General features: G+C 38.4%; 1 protein-coding gene across 1 annotated transcript; it reads left to right on the top strand.

The window, feature by feature from the left end:
* The first annotated feature begins 375 nt into the window (after window positions 1-375).
* On the top strand, window positions 376-12336 carry LOC131796521 (RUN and FYVE domain-containing protein 2). Its single transcript, XM_059114114.2, has 20 exons — window positions 376-647; window positions 1588-1705; window positions 2387-2488; window positions 3253-3376; window positions 3631-3707; window positions 4315-4395; window positions 4995-5064; window positions 5343-5444; window positions 6227-6276; window positions 7029-7095; window positions 7201-7251; window positions 7819-7935; window positions 8348-8445; window positions 8810-8896; window positions 9168-9297; window positions 10092-10154; window positions 10245-10276; window positions 10825-10873; window positions 11317-11394; window positions 11605-12336. Exons 1-20 carry the CDS (start codon window positions 380-382, stop codon window positions 11737-11739), a joined length of 1899 nt encoding a protein of 632 aa, XP_058970097.1. The 5' UTR covers window positions 376-379; the 3' UTR covers window positions 11740-12336.
* The last annotated feature ends 828 nt before the right edge of the window (window positions 12337-13164 follow it).

Here is a 13164-nt window from a genome sequence, read left to right as displayed (position 1 = left end):
TTTTGGGGGGGGGGGGGGGGGGGGTTCTGACGAAAAAACTCGCCGGTATTCGGTTTCCATAAAGGCCCAGAACCTCACTCAATTAGTAATTGGGAGATAGTGACCTTTGTGATAGCGAGGGAACGACGAAAATATCAAAATGCCAAAATGCCAAATTGGAAGGAAATTAAGTGCCGATTGTAGCCTGTAGGTATAAGCGCGCGTGAGGCACCCATATTTAGTGGAAAGCATTAAATAAATCATCATATTAAATCTTTGTCCCGTACGTCGCGGCTAAGAAGTGACAAACATGATCCCATGTCCTCCCTGTTCAGTGAATCAATGCACCGAGAGCGCCAACTATCTAATCAACCAGCGGTTTCTCAGTGAGAAAAACAAAATGGCGTCGGCGAGCTTGGAGGAAGAGGACACAGAACTGAACTTTGGAAAGCTTCTAGTGAGGACGTTTAGCTCTAGTGCTATACCTGATAGTAAGCGAGATGCTCAATGCAAAGTGGAGAGATTGAATCTGTTGAACATCGCAAATCTTTGCATTAAAAATCTCATCGATTCAGCTCTGAAACTTGGGAAAGTCATCGACGAGTCGTTTGAACCTTTTCAGCAATTTTTTGTAGTGCTCGAAAGCGTTCTACGACATGGCTTAAGGAGTGAGTAGATATCCAAGAATGTTTTTACTCAAAAATTGCCAGTAGTGCGAGAGTGTGAAAGTTGATGACTGAAGCCGGATGGGAAGCTTCTTTTCGTTATCAAAGTGAAACTTAATATTCTAAATCTTAAAACAAAACAAAACGTGAAACCTTTGCTTGTCACATGACTACTAATGCTACAGTCATTTTGAAATCAGTTTTTCCTTCAGGTAGGTTGTTGACTATTTTTCACCGGGGAAAAATATTCTGATTTCTCTTCAATGAAATTTGTGACACAGTTTGGAAAGTCGCCATAGTAGTTGTTTTCATTCACTGTCTTTTTAACTGCAGAGCTTCAAATAAATTATGCATGAAAAATTTGTCCCATTTTTATTTTTAAGATGCATTTTTATGAACTCTACTCACAGAATTAAACTTGTTCATGGATTATAATGATTGTTTAGGAATTAACCTACTCTAACCTGATAACATATTAAAGTACAGATTAAAATAAGGCAAGAATCTAGATCTTTTGCACCATTGAATTTTTCAGCCAGGTAGACGTTTATATTTTTCACCAAAAGAATTTTTAAAAAAATGTTTAAAAATTGAACATTTGTTTTATTTTAGCCATTGCTATTAAGTTCATGGTTGAATTTGTGGAATTTATATTTTCATAAACCTGCAACTTATTTTTCTGGCATGGAGGAGGTAGAAGGCAAGCATGCTCCAGTGGGAAGAGGCTCTTCCCAGAGTTCTCTTCTCTTGTCCATGCCACATTTGCTTATTATGTGTGCAAGCAGATCAACAGTAATTTTAAAAATTATTTGATCACCAAAGCCTACAATTGTATATTGTATGGTAAATAATGCACTTCAAAGAACAGTATAGCAGTTCTCTTTGCTGCTGTTCCTTTGAATGTTATCTAAGTATGCTCTTTCTGTTTTTTTTATTGTTTAAGTGAAACGCAATATTTTGGGTCAAAGGAAGGATTATTGGGGACCATTGGAGGCATTAGAACAAGTTGCCCCAGATTCATCAGAGATTGTTAAAAGTGTTCAGAATCTTCCAAATATCAGGTACCTGTATCAGTGCTGTATAAGGGCATTTCCTATTAATATTGACATTCAACCCTGTAAGGTCCAAGCTCAGTGGGTAATAAGTCCTAGAGACAGGTCCTTGTGACTTACTGCTTTGAGTCTTCTGCTTCTTAAAAAAATGAAAATTTGCCATGTCACAGAGGTGTATCAACTGCTTGCTTAGTGTGTTTTAACCCTCAGTTCAAGGATGAAATGTGCATCGCCCTTTCTCAAGAAACCAAGAATAGTTTGAAATGGGCCTAGATATAGCTTTCCTTATTATATGTATCCACTTCGCCCCTAGATCCCTTTATCGCAGGTCATTTTCTGCGGATGTTAAATTTTGATAGCCTTTTGCACCAGCATTGGAATAATTACAGATTAGGATTCAAATTCTCACAAAATTTGTGGTCTTGAGGAGGACTGTTTAACAAAACCAAGCTTTGGACACCTATTAATAATTATTTGTTTTACTTCTATGTTGCAAACAGCAGAGAACTGCACCATTATTACTTTTACTTTCATTAGTCTGGAGAAGCATAGATCTATAATAAGTATCAAACCTCCTGTTTTGAATGGGTATTTGAAATAAATTTGTTATGTCAGTTCCTTCATGTATTGAACAATCACACCCTGAAATGCTGTGGACATAACTTTGGATATTCATTTCAATCTCTATAGAACTAATCATGGTAAAGGACGAGCTTGGGTAAGGTTGGCCTTGATGCAAAAGAAACTTGCAGAATACTTGATGATTCTGGTAGAAAGCAAAGAATTGCTGAGGTAAGTATATTTGATAAACTAAAAGATGACTGGACATGGTTTACAATACAATTTAAGTTTTGATGGATCAAGTCCTTAACAACCCTTATACAATGTTACACATCAGTCAGTGATTTTTAGAACATTTTCAAGACATGTTGTCATATTCCTTTTGTAAGATGTTGCTATGGCAATAGTATTTCCTTTAAAAAATTCCTTTTAAATTCTCCTTTTCTCATTTATGAGTGTAATAAGTGTCTAGCTTTCTATTTCACTGTCAGTACATGTAGATTGCAAAATTAAGTAAGGAAATGCATGGAGGAGATGAATAGATACTTATACTTAAAGTTTCTTGGGAAATGATTGTAAACCTAGGTATATAAATTTTGTTGGTTATGGACTTTGAAGTTTATTTTTTTAATGAATTGCAATTAGGTATATTGAATGGGGGCTTGTTTTCATAGTAAGCTCTATATCTTAAAATGGCTTCAGGAAAACTTTAACATGATGGTTGATTATTAATTTAAGGCCAGTGGGTCTGTATAGAATCTGACAAATACTCATTGTGTGTAAATGAATATGGAAGCAATCCTTGCAGTTATGAACACGACTTCAGTAGTAGTGGAAATAAGGCCTGAAAAAATTTTTAGGCCTTATTTTTACTACTTCTTGAGTAGTGTTCATAACTGTGTGGATCGCTTCTATATTTGTTTCTTCAACCACAGTTCACATGTATGATTTTCATACATTTACATTACTTTTTGTGTGTGTTTGTGTATTTTCAGAGATTGGTATGAGCCTCGTGCTGCATTAATGCAAGAGGAAGGTTCAGTGATATCTGGTTTGCTTGTGGGGATCAACATCATTGACTGCAATTTTGATTTAAAGGGAGACAGCCTTGATACATGGGTAAGTGGTAAAACCTGTTTCCAGGAAAGAACAATTAGTAATAATAAAAGATTTAGGCAACAAAACAGCTTTAAATTGTTGACAGGCTGTGTAGGAGACTAAGGCTCAGTCAGTGAAGCAATCACAATGCACATAGAGCTACCTCTTCTAAGCTATCTCTATCATTAAAATTGATGTGAATTTTCGCTCTCAGTGTGATGTGTTGTTTAACAATACTTCTGATATTGGAACTTGCAATAATCCATCTTCTTTAGTCTGCAGTTTTGGATCTTAGTTTGTATCTCAAAGATGGAAACTATTTAGAAAAGTCTCTCCCAGATAATAATAAAAAGTAAGTGTATGGACTTGTTCTCATTACTGTTGTACAGACTTTGCACTGTAGTTCTACTTATTTTCTTGATAGTAGAATTTAAGTCTCTTGAATGTTTGAAATGGGAAAGAACATATGTTTGTGCTGATGGGTTTCAAACAATTCCTACTTTATCATCAGAGCTGACTTTAATTTTATTTAATATTAACTTTGTGATAAAAAACATATAATGAGAAAGTAACATTTAAATGCAGTTAATGGTTTCAACTGAATCCTCCTTTAGCAAAGTAGCAATTTTTTTTGAAAACCTATTGATGATTATTTGGAAATTTTGTACAATTTAACACCTTATCTCAAGTCCTGATTAAAGTTAACAATACATGATAAAAAATTCATAAGCCAAGTTTTTCAGAACTGAGGTCAAATTAGCAACTTAATGAAACGATTTCTGTATACAAGACCACAGTCACAATTATGTTTAGGTTTTAGGAGTCACTTAACCCACTTATAACAAGGATATGTGTACAGTCTCTGTACAACAGTTATGGTACCATATTTTGTGGTGTTTGGGTATGTGTTACCCCATTGATAAATGCTGCATGTTAATGCAGTTCAATTTTTTTTTCAGAGGAGATGACAGTGAGGGAAGTGACTTAAGTGTGTTAATTGATCAGAAGACATACCTGGAGGAAGTGAATAGAAACTTGAAGTGAGTTTAATTAATCCAAATTATGGTGCTGTAATAATTTAAGTTGGATCAATGTTAGTATCTGAGCAATAGTGCACCTACCCATCCCCTGACCCAGTGTTAACCTTAACTCGTTGTTAGGTTTTTCACTCCTTTGCTACTATTGCGCCATTTACTTTTGGGGTTTGTTTTACCCACTAAACATCTGGAACAGGGTATGCTTGATTACAACTTCAGTAAACTGAAGATACATCCCTGAAGATGGTTTGGATCAACTAGAAATCTTATTACCCTTGCCGCATAGTTTTATTTCTCAAATAACTTCTGCTTAATTTGTGTTTATGGATGGGGCTAGGTCTGTATGTCATTACCTTGAGCAAAAGGTTTTCCTCATCAGGCCCCATTACGCAGACAATAAGAACTCTATAGCATGGCCTATTCCTCTCTTCTTTCAGCTGGCATCTTGTGGGCCACATGGCTGCTGGCACCATGGCGCCTGGCCCTCAAACATTGACTTCATTTTAACATGTTTTCAATAAAAGTGCACTTGTGGGGCCATATGAGTTGTATGATAATTCTTTTTCATCACTAACGTACATGTACCTTTGCATTTCATTTAGTACTACAGTAAACACTTTACAGTCAAAGGTAAAGAATCTGAAAATGACAAATGATGACCTTAGTACTCAGGTATGTTGAGTGTCTTTTACTGTGATGGATGTGCTTTTTGATTGTTTTTGTTTTTGTTTTTTTATCATTTTAAGGTGTAAATGCAGCAATAAATTTTGATGATTTTGTGCAGTAGTGTGTGAACAAGAATTACACAAGGTCTACTTAAGCTGCAAGTATGTTCCAAGTTTGGCTACTGGCATCCTAAATTAAAAATAAGCCACTTGATTTATTTTATTTATTCTTCCTATAAACAACATAAGAAATTCTTGATTTACTGCATGAATTTGTGTTAACAGCTTACATCGTGTACTGAGCAAATAGTACAACTGATGCAAGAAAGAGACATCTTACAGGATGCAAATAATCAAATGAATGAAGTCAGTGCCAGGAAACTGCAAGTAAGTTTATTTTACTATGTTGAATGAAATGCAATTGAGGTAAGTTTATAGAGGTACTGCAGTTCCCTCTCACCAACAGCCGGAGAACTCGAGGTCTGTAAGCTACTTTGATACAGTGTGCATTTTATAATGGTGGTGAAAATCAGAACAAAGGAGGATATCACGAGGAACCAATGCGAATTCAATTTAACAATAAGCAAACTGCCAGGAGCGCGGGAAAATGGGAGTGACAAGGTGGCGATTGGCTTCAGTTTTAAATCTGATTGGTTGAAAAAGTGGCGTGAGGTTCCCGAAGCGCGGGAAATGTTAGTGACCTAGTGACGATTGGTTTCAGTTTTAAATCTGATTGGTTGAAAAAGTGGCGGGAGGTTCCCGGACCAACCAATTTGTGACATGAAGCAAAACCGAAGCAATCCTGAATTACTTTCGACACTCAATTGAGATTTTCTCTGATGACCAAGCTAAGCTTATCATTGTGTTTTCTGTAGCTCGGTGGTGAAGCATCCTTATACTATATTGGAACGCTTTGAGTTTGAATCCTTGTGAAGGAGTGGGGTACTTCACGAATCTTCTACAACTGGAATCTTTTATCTTTCTAAACCTGAGTCAAATTTTGTCCTTTTTTTAATGGCGTAATAGACTAACGTGCAAGACATCTTCTTTCAAATTGCTTCATATCTTTAAGGATTAGAGATAGGATGAATGACTTGCTGAAACTGTAGCATAAAGGTTAAAAGCTGAGGGACTTATGATTAACATTGTTTTCTAACTGATATTTCAAGCTTGCACAAGCAGATATCGACGTTGAAAGAGAAACATATCAAAAATCAAGGTAAGATAATTTTTATAATGTACAATCACCAGTATGTACCATGCTCGAGTTCATCCTCACTGTTATCATTGACACCCCCGGGTGGAGGCAGATGAGATTTGGCAGGGTCAGAGGACAGGGGGCAAAAAGGTGCTGAGCCCCCCCTCGCATCCCCTAACTTCCCACCCGCACATTATGTTTTGGTGCTAGCACAGTTTATATTGGGTTCAGTGAAATATTCAGTGAACAAATAGTTTCTTCAAGATTGCGCATAATGAAATTATATTTAGTTCATGTGGGGCTTTTTTGTGAGTAACTGCCTAATTGTCCCAAATTGACTACCATCACATTGAGACACATACGATTTGCAAAGAGGTTTGCCTAACAGAAAAAAATCACCAATGAACTAAGCAAAAGAAATCAGCTGAAATTTGATTAGGGCTACGCGCTTACTTAAGTGTAAAATGAGCCTTCTGCCTCCCTTCGCTTCTTCTCTCCCTCTACTCGAACGCTCTGCCGCCTCTGGTATTGGTCAGCTCGTCGTAGGGTTCGAATAGAGCTCTGGTGTTGTGATTTGGTGTTTCTTTATTGAATTTACACGTTATGGGTGGGAAAACGCTCTACGAAATTAGAAATGATATAGCTATAATCTTATTCCTTGAGTTATTTTACCCTTTATCATGTCAGTGAGCTCGAAGATCAAACTTCCTATGTTAAAATAGCCATTTGCTTACGCTTCTTTCCTGAAACTCTTTTTTTCCTTGATTTTACAGGGAAGGTTTGAATGAGATGTATAATGTGATCAGAAAGCAATTGGATACAGAAATACAACTGAGAAAGGTAAAGAAAGCAGGGGTCTTCTTTTGTAAAACATTTTCGTCTGAGAAAAAAATGTATCGTATTGGTTTGAAACACATGTATGATGTAATATTTCATATATTTTAGGAAACAGAAAAGGAACTGGATTTGGCCAGAAGTATGAGAGAGGAGAGTGAAGTGAGTACATTTTGTTGTTTAAACAACTGCCGTAGTTGTTGTGAATAACGCAATGTTAATGTATCAACATCTAAAACAGTCTGCTAAGGACACATATGAAGATATGTGTTTTTATTAAGTGAAACTCGTATTATTTTGTCCGAGCGTGCAGCATCACAATTATTATTTTGTTGAATGCGGCCATGTTTGGTTCGCCTTGAATCGAATTGGGTGGTCTGTGCCAGGTGTTCAATGAGTAAAACGAAGTGCGATATTAAACAGCGCCATAGAAGTGAAGGGTAAAAAAAAAGAGAGAGGTTTGAGTCCGGTCGAGTCATGAACCCGACCCGACCCAAACCTTTCTCGTTTTTTCGCTTCGCTGCTGCTATCATGCAATTTAACACTTCGCTCTGCTTTACTCAGTGAATGCTTGGACTAGTCTTCAAATTCGGTGACTTTGACCGTGCATGTGCTTTAAGTTCCATACTGGTTGGCATGTTTGAAGATACAACTAGCGGTCTTTGAGATTTGAGAATTATCCTCTTTAACACAAATTATCGAAACCAGTGCCTCGTTGTTCATCGTCAGGTTGCCATGCGGCTTTTAGAAAAAGACATCCATGACAAGCAAGACACGCTGGTCTCCATACGAAGGCAACTGGAGGATGTCAAGAAACTTAACTTGGAGCTTCACAACAAATTACAGGTAACACATTCACACTACTGACAAGGTTGTAGGTTGAGGAGGGTAACCGACTAACTGACTGACCGAGTGTATTACTTACTGCCTTACTGACTTACTCACAGGCGAACTGACTGACTGACAAAATGACTGACTGTCCGCCTTACTGGCTAACTGACTCACTCACTGGCTGACTGACTGATAATGACTGACTGTCCGACTTACAGGTTAATTGACTGACTGACTGACTGACTGATAAAATGACTGACTATCCGACTCACTATCCGACTCACTATCCGACTTACTGGCTGACTAACTTACTGACTGAGTGACAGACAAACTGAGTGACTGACCGGCTGACTGGCTGACTGGCTGACTGACCCACTGATTGTCTAATTAATAGATTGATTGATTTATTGACTGACTGATTCGGCAGATGAGTGAGACGTCAACAAAGGACCACATGGGGAAATGGACAGAACTGGAAGAAAAATGTGCGAGACTGATAAGTCACACCAAGGAACTAGAAAACAGGTAAAAAGATTTCTGTAACCTATGATTGTTGTTAGATTTTTGTCTCGATCTCTCTAGAGCACTCGCTTGAATGTCCGCAAACCAAACGCCAAGTGGCCATCAGCGCCAATCCGAACAAAAGAAATATCACAACGAGTTGGTGAGAATTCTGATTAAAAACCTCTAACTGAACTTAAGGGTGGGAAAACGCAGATAGCTGAGTTGCGTTGGGTCTTAGCGTTCCATCTGATTGGTTGAAACGGAGAGGATAGTGAGTTCTCTGGACCAATCATAGAGTGCAGGGAAGCGAACTGAAAACAATTCCAGATTTCTCTCAACAAAGCCTGATCTGAACCTTTTTCTTTGTCTTTTTCCGCTGATTTAGCCTTGGTGAAGTGACATCAAAGAAAACAGCAGCGGAAAACTTGGCCAGCCAACTTAACAACAAGCTGGCTGATAGCGAAAGTGAAAGGTGATATGATAGAGCACACAATTTTTTTCTAGTTGAAGGTCTCAAAACGATAAAACGATAAGCTTTCGCGCGAGTGTATGAACATATAAAACGAAGCCAAATGTGCAAAATAACACAATAAAACGGAGAACGAAGGTGATAAAAAGCAGGATAATTAGGAAGTACTTTTTAATAATCCTAGATTTAGGGGTTAGATTGTGTAACCGTAAACTTGCCTGACTTAGAATTAAACAATGCGCTGCTCTTTTGAATTCACTGTTTTGCACTTCAGAACTGCACTGACAACCAACCTGAAAATCGAGCGTGAGTGGAGGACAAGTCTGCAAGAAGAATCCGTTAAAGATAAAGAGAGGATAGGTGCCATGCAGATGGAATTAACGCAACTTGAAAAACTTAAAAAGGTGCAACGATTGTGTTTTTCATTTCCACATTATTTATTTGCCTTAGTTCTGGATTTAGTAAAATTACGACGGGCCACTTCTAAAAACTACCCTAACTCTCCTGCGCTCAAGCGACGCACTACCGAACCTCATTATTCAAGTTGCGATCTTGAGCAGTTAAGCAGAGACTGCCCGTCAGTACCCCTGAGCGGCCCTCGCAAGGTTCTTTCTTCTTCAAGCTTTCCCCTTATCAGTCCCACCTCATTCTATTTTCTCCTACCACTGATCTGATCACCATTGACGGATGTTTGGTTTAAGGGCACTGGGCAAGGGTGCAGGGTTTTTCTATTCATGGAGGAGTTATTTTATGAGAGGGCGGGCAAAACAAACTGGAAGTCCCTGTATGCCTCAGGCGCCCACCCTCCATTCAAGCAAGGCAGCTGGTTTATCCCAGTCCTTCTCTCATTTAATAATGTACATGAAAAAAATTACTCGCTTCTGATTGGCTGAAAACTGGTGCATTCTCATGTAACACGAGTGCAAAGTTGTAACACGAGTACAAATTACAAATAGCCCGCACGCTTTCAAAATTTCGTCAGTCTTGACTTTCTGCGATGTTTTTTTCTTGTACGTTATTAACAAGTAATTTCTCTTGTAATTTGGTGTAATAAGCCTTACAGTCTCGTGCAATTTTGTTGTCTTTGAAAAATTTACTCGTGCTTATTTACACCAAATTGCACTCGAAATCATGTTATTACCTGTACTAATTGCATTCGGTATGTCACAAACTTAACCTGTTTTCATTTCATTACAAGGAATACCAAGCATTACATGAGAAGTACATGTCACTGAAGAAATCGTACTCGGAACAGGAAATGGTGAGTGACCGTGGAAAGAGGGAGGTGCGGCATTTGGGTAGTGCCTTCATGAAAATGACAATTTGGTTTTGTTTTTCTTTGTTGTTTTAGGCACTGGTAGAAATGGGCTCTCATTTATCTAAGTAAGTACCTCACATTTATGTTTCTCCCACACTTTTTGCTCAAAGGTAGTCTCCTTCTGGGCAGTTTTTCGGGGTTTCGCCCAACGCGGTTTTTCAATGAGAACTTTGATAGATCTCATCCGCGGGTCGTGGTTCCCGTTAATACCTTGTTCAAGTTTTTATCGTCACCTCGTGGGATTACTGTCTTTCTAAACCTACCTTAGGGTGCCTGCAAACAAAGGTATTTGTGCTAACCAAGCACTCAACGTACAGTAAACTGTACAACAAAACAGCCATTTGAAGTTAACGACTGAGTGTGTCTTGTTCACAGTGTAAAACTCCAGTTTTTTGTCATTAATGCAGGTAGTTTACACTGCAAAAAAAAGTGTTGCCTGTTCCAGACGTCCAGTTCGTAAGACGGAGCGAAATGGGAAACGGCGCGATAGTAGCGGAAGAAGTGAAAAAGGAAGAGGAATTTTGTGTCGGGTCGCGGTACTTATTAAGAACTGTAAATAAACTGTTCAGCAAAAAGTTTTTTCGACGTCACTAACTGAGTATGTCTTGATTAGTTCTCAGCAAAAGGTTGAAGAAATGAAAGAAGTTACGCAGTCTATGAAGGTAATGCCATTTGTTGAACTATGATGATGTCAAATGCGAAACGAGACTTCGGGGCAAGTGTCGTTGAATTATTCGTATTATTTCAGTCAAGTAAGCTCGTTCACTAAGAACCTGAATTCCACAAAAGGAGTGGCTTCTGTATTTTTTTACTACCTTGGTGGATAGCGAAGGTTTACATGTAAAAAACTTCCAAGTGATCTGTATTTAAAAATCATTCAACTTTGCCTCAAGCAAAAGGCAAAGCCCAGAAAGGTTCCCCGATATTTTACGTACGATCTTTAGATGGGAAAAGTAAAAGAAAGCTGATTGATGGCGAGGGAAAGAATCACAGAGGATGTGAGTTTATAGGAGGGGAAATGGGGCGGGAGGGTAGCAAAACGAGATAACGTGCCGTTTAAATAATGAAATAAAAATGATATTGCATTTCTCGTGGGTCATTTTAGGACATGAAATGGGCTGAAGACAAGGACGCTACTAAATGTCAACAGTGTAATCAGCCGTTTTCTTTGGCCAGACGAAAGGTATTCTAGCTGTTGATTTAAGCATCTTACTTTCCTGGTATTCTAATGTTTGGGTGTGTAAATATTAGAGAGAGAGACCGGTTCTGATCACGCGACTGCCGGCTTCAGGAAAGCCTTATCAGACTACATACCATCATGAGGTTCTTTTCTTTTGGTCGTGCGTTTTACATGTAGATTGATCAACTAACTCACGTATTTGCCTTATTTTAGCATCATTGTCGTAACTGCGGTGGTATCTTCTGTAATTCTTGTTCGGATTACACCATGCCTCTCCCCTCCTCGGCCAAACCCGTCCGCGTGTGTGACTCGTGCTATACAACGCTACTGCAAAGATATCAGAGGTGACATGAGTTTACTGCACATGTGGTCAAGTGATGTCCTGCGACGGTGTTACTGCAACATGGTTCGGTGACGTGTGAAGAAACGAATAGATTCTTTGAATAATTCGAACACGTGTTTTAATTTTGGCGAGATAGTCACATCTCTAGTGTAAGCGAGGCAGAGTAGGAAGTATTTTGGTGCCTTTATGACGGCTCTTGAACATTATTACAACTAAACGAGAAAACTACTAGATGAAAGGAAGACTGATTGCTAGAGATCTAAATATTGAAGGAAAGACAAATTTAAATGCAAGACGGGTTTAAATGCAAGCTTTTTAAATTCTCACGGTTATCTATCCTTTTGACATTGAATACCAAACTGAATTCTAAATGTCGTTCTAATATAAACAAAATTTTTTTAAAAAAATTATATCACTGTTTCGAATAACCTTCCAACGTAAGTGTTTACCGCTTCTTGGTCATGACTTAAATTTCATAAATTATTCTTATAACTGTGGAAATGTCAAAGTAGCTAAGGGAGTATTTTTATCAATTCGTGGTGACTTGTTAAAACTTTACCATATTCATCAACGAAATAAAAATTCAAGTTGACTAGAATGGATCGCTGGAACAACGCTCTTCCATTGGATCCTGTTGTTAGCAAACACCAGCTTTCCCGCCACGTGTAAAACCTCCTCTTCCTCCATCATAGCTGCGCTAAAAAAAAAGTTGCTTCCGTGAAACCTTGTGTTGACACTGTGCCTGGACTGGTATGCACAATACCCGACATGCTATGATCTTCAAACTTGCAGTTTACAAACTCAAGGGTAACAACTCCGGAAGGGGGAGGGGGGAATCTCCTAGGTAGAAGGAAATGGGGATTGCCACTGGATGGGATCCCAATTTTACGACTGTGACTTTAGTGGGGTTGCATCCTAAATACAGTGTTGAGAATGGGGTGGCACATTAAACTCTGTTAAGTAGGGATTTAAAAATGGAAAGATTCGCGATTGAAAAGTTGTTTGATTGCCTAAAAGTGGTCAAAATAGGGTCTGAAATTGGCTACAGAACCACGCATGTCCACTGAAAAAGTTGTTCTGGAAGTGTCTATTAACAGGGTTCAATATAAGAGCAACAGCGCCGAAGCGAGAGCCACAATGATAAAATGTACGAATTTACTCTTCTAGTATTTCTTCTCTGGTTCATTTGACCAATTTGAAATCCGTTTTCAAATCTGGCGAAGAAATTTGTGCATTTAATGATATATCCATTTGCGTAACTTGATTGAAGAACATGAGAAGGAAACTGCACAATCTCTCGGAAATCGAGAAGAGGTGAACAAGTGAATTAACCTTGCCCACCAATAGCAGTTGATTATCATAAAAAATATGGGTGCTGTCGATAGGTGTAATCGATTTGTTCGCAAGTAAGTCCAGGAGATGGTGGGTGA

This window comes from Pocillopora verrucosa, chromosome 3 (assembly GCF_036669915.1).
Source record: "Pocillopora verrucosa isolate sample1 chromosome 3, ASM3666991v2, whole genome shotgun sequence".
Taxonomy (NCBI): Eukaryota; Metazoa; Cnidaria; class Anthozoa; order Scleractinia; family Pocilloporidae; genus Pocillopora; species Pocillopora verrucosa.
The sequence above is the reverse complement of the archived record's forward strand: the minus strand, read 5'-3'. Positions and strand labels throughout refer to the sequence as shown.

What these genes read in the sequence shown, in the direction of transcription:
- LOC131796521 (XM_059114114.2), top strand. Translation starts at nt 380, where the DNA reads ATGGCGTCGGCGAGCTTGGAGGAAGAGGACACAGAACTGAACTTTGGA. An exon ending in ATGATGACCTTAGTACTCAG is followed by an intron (nt 5,065 to 5,342) that starts GTATGTTGAGTG and finishes TTGTGTTAACAG; the next exon opens with CTTACATCGTGTACTGAGCA. An exon ending in GCTGATAGCGAAAGTGAAAG is followed by an intron (nt 8,897 to 9,167) that starts GTGATATGATAG and finishes TTTGCACTTCAG; the next exon opens with AACTGCACTGACAACCAACC.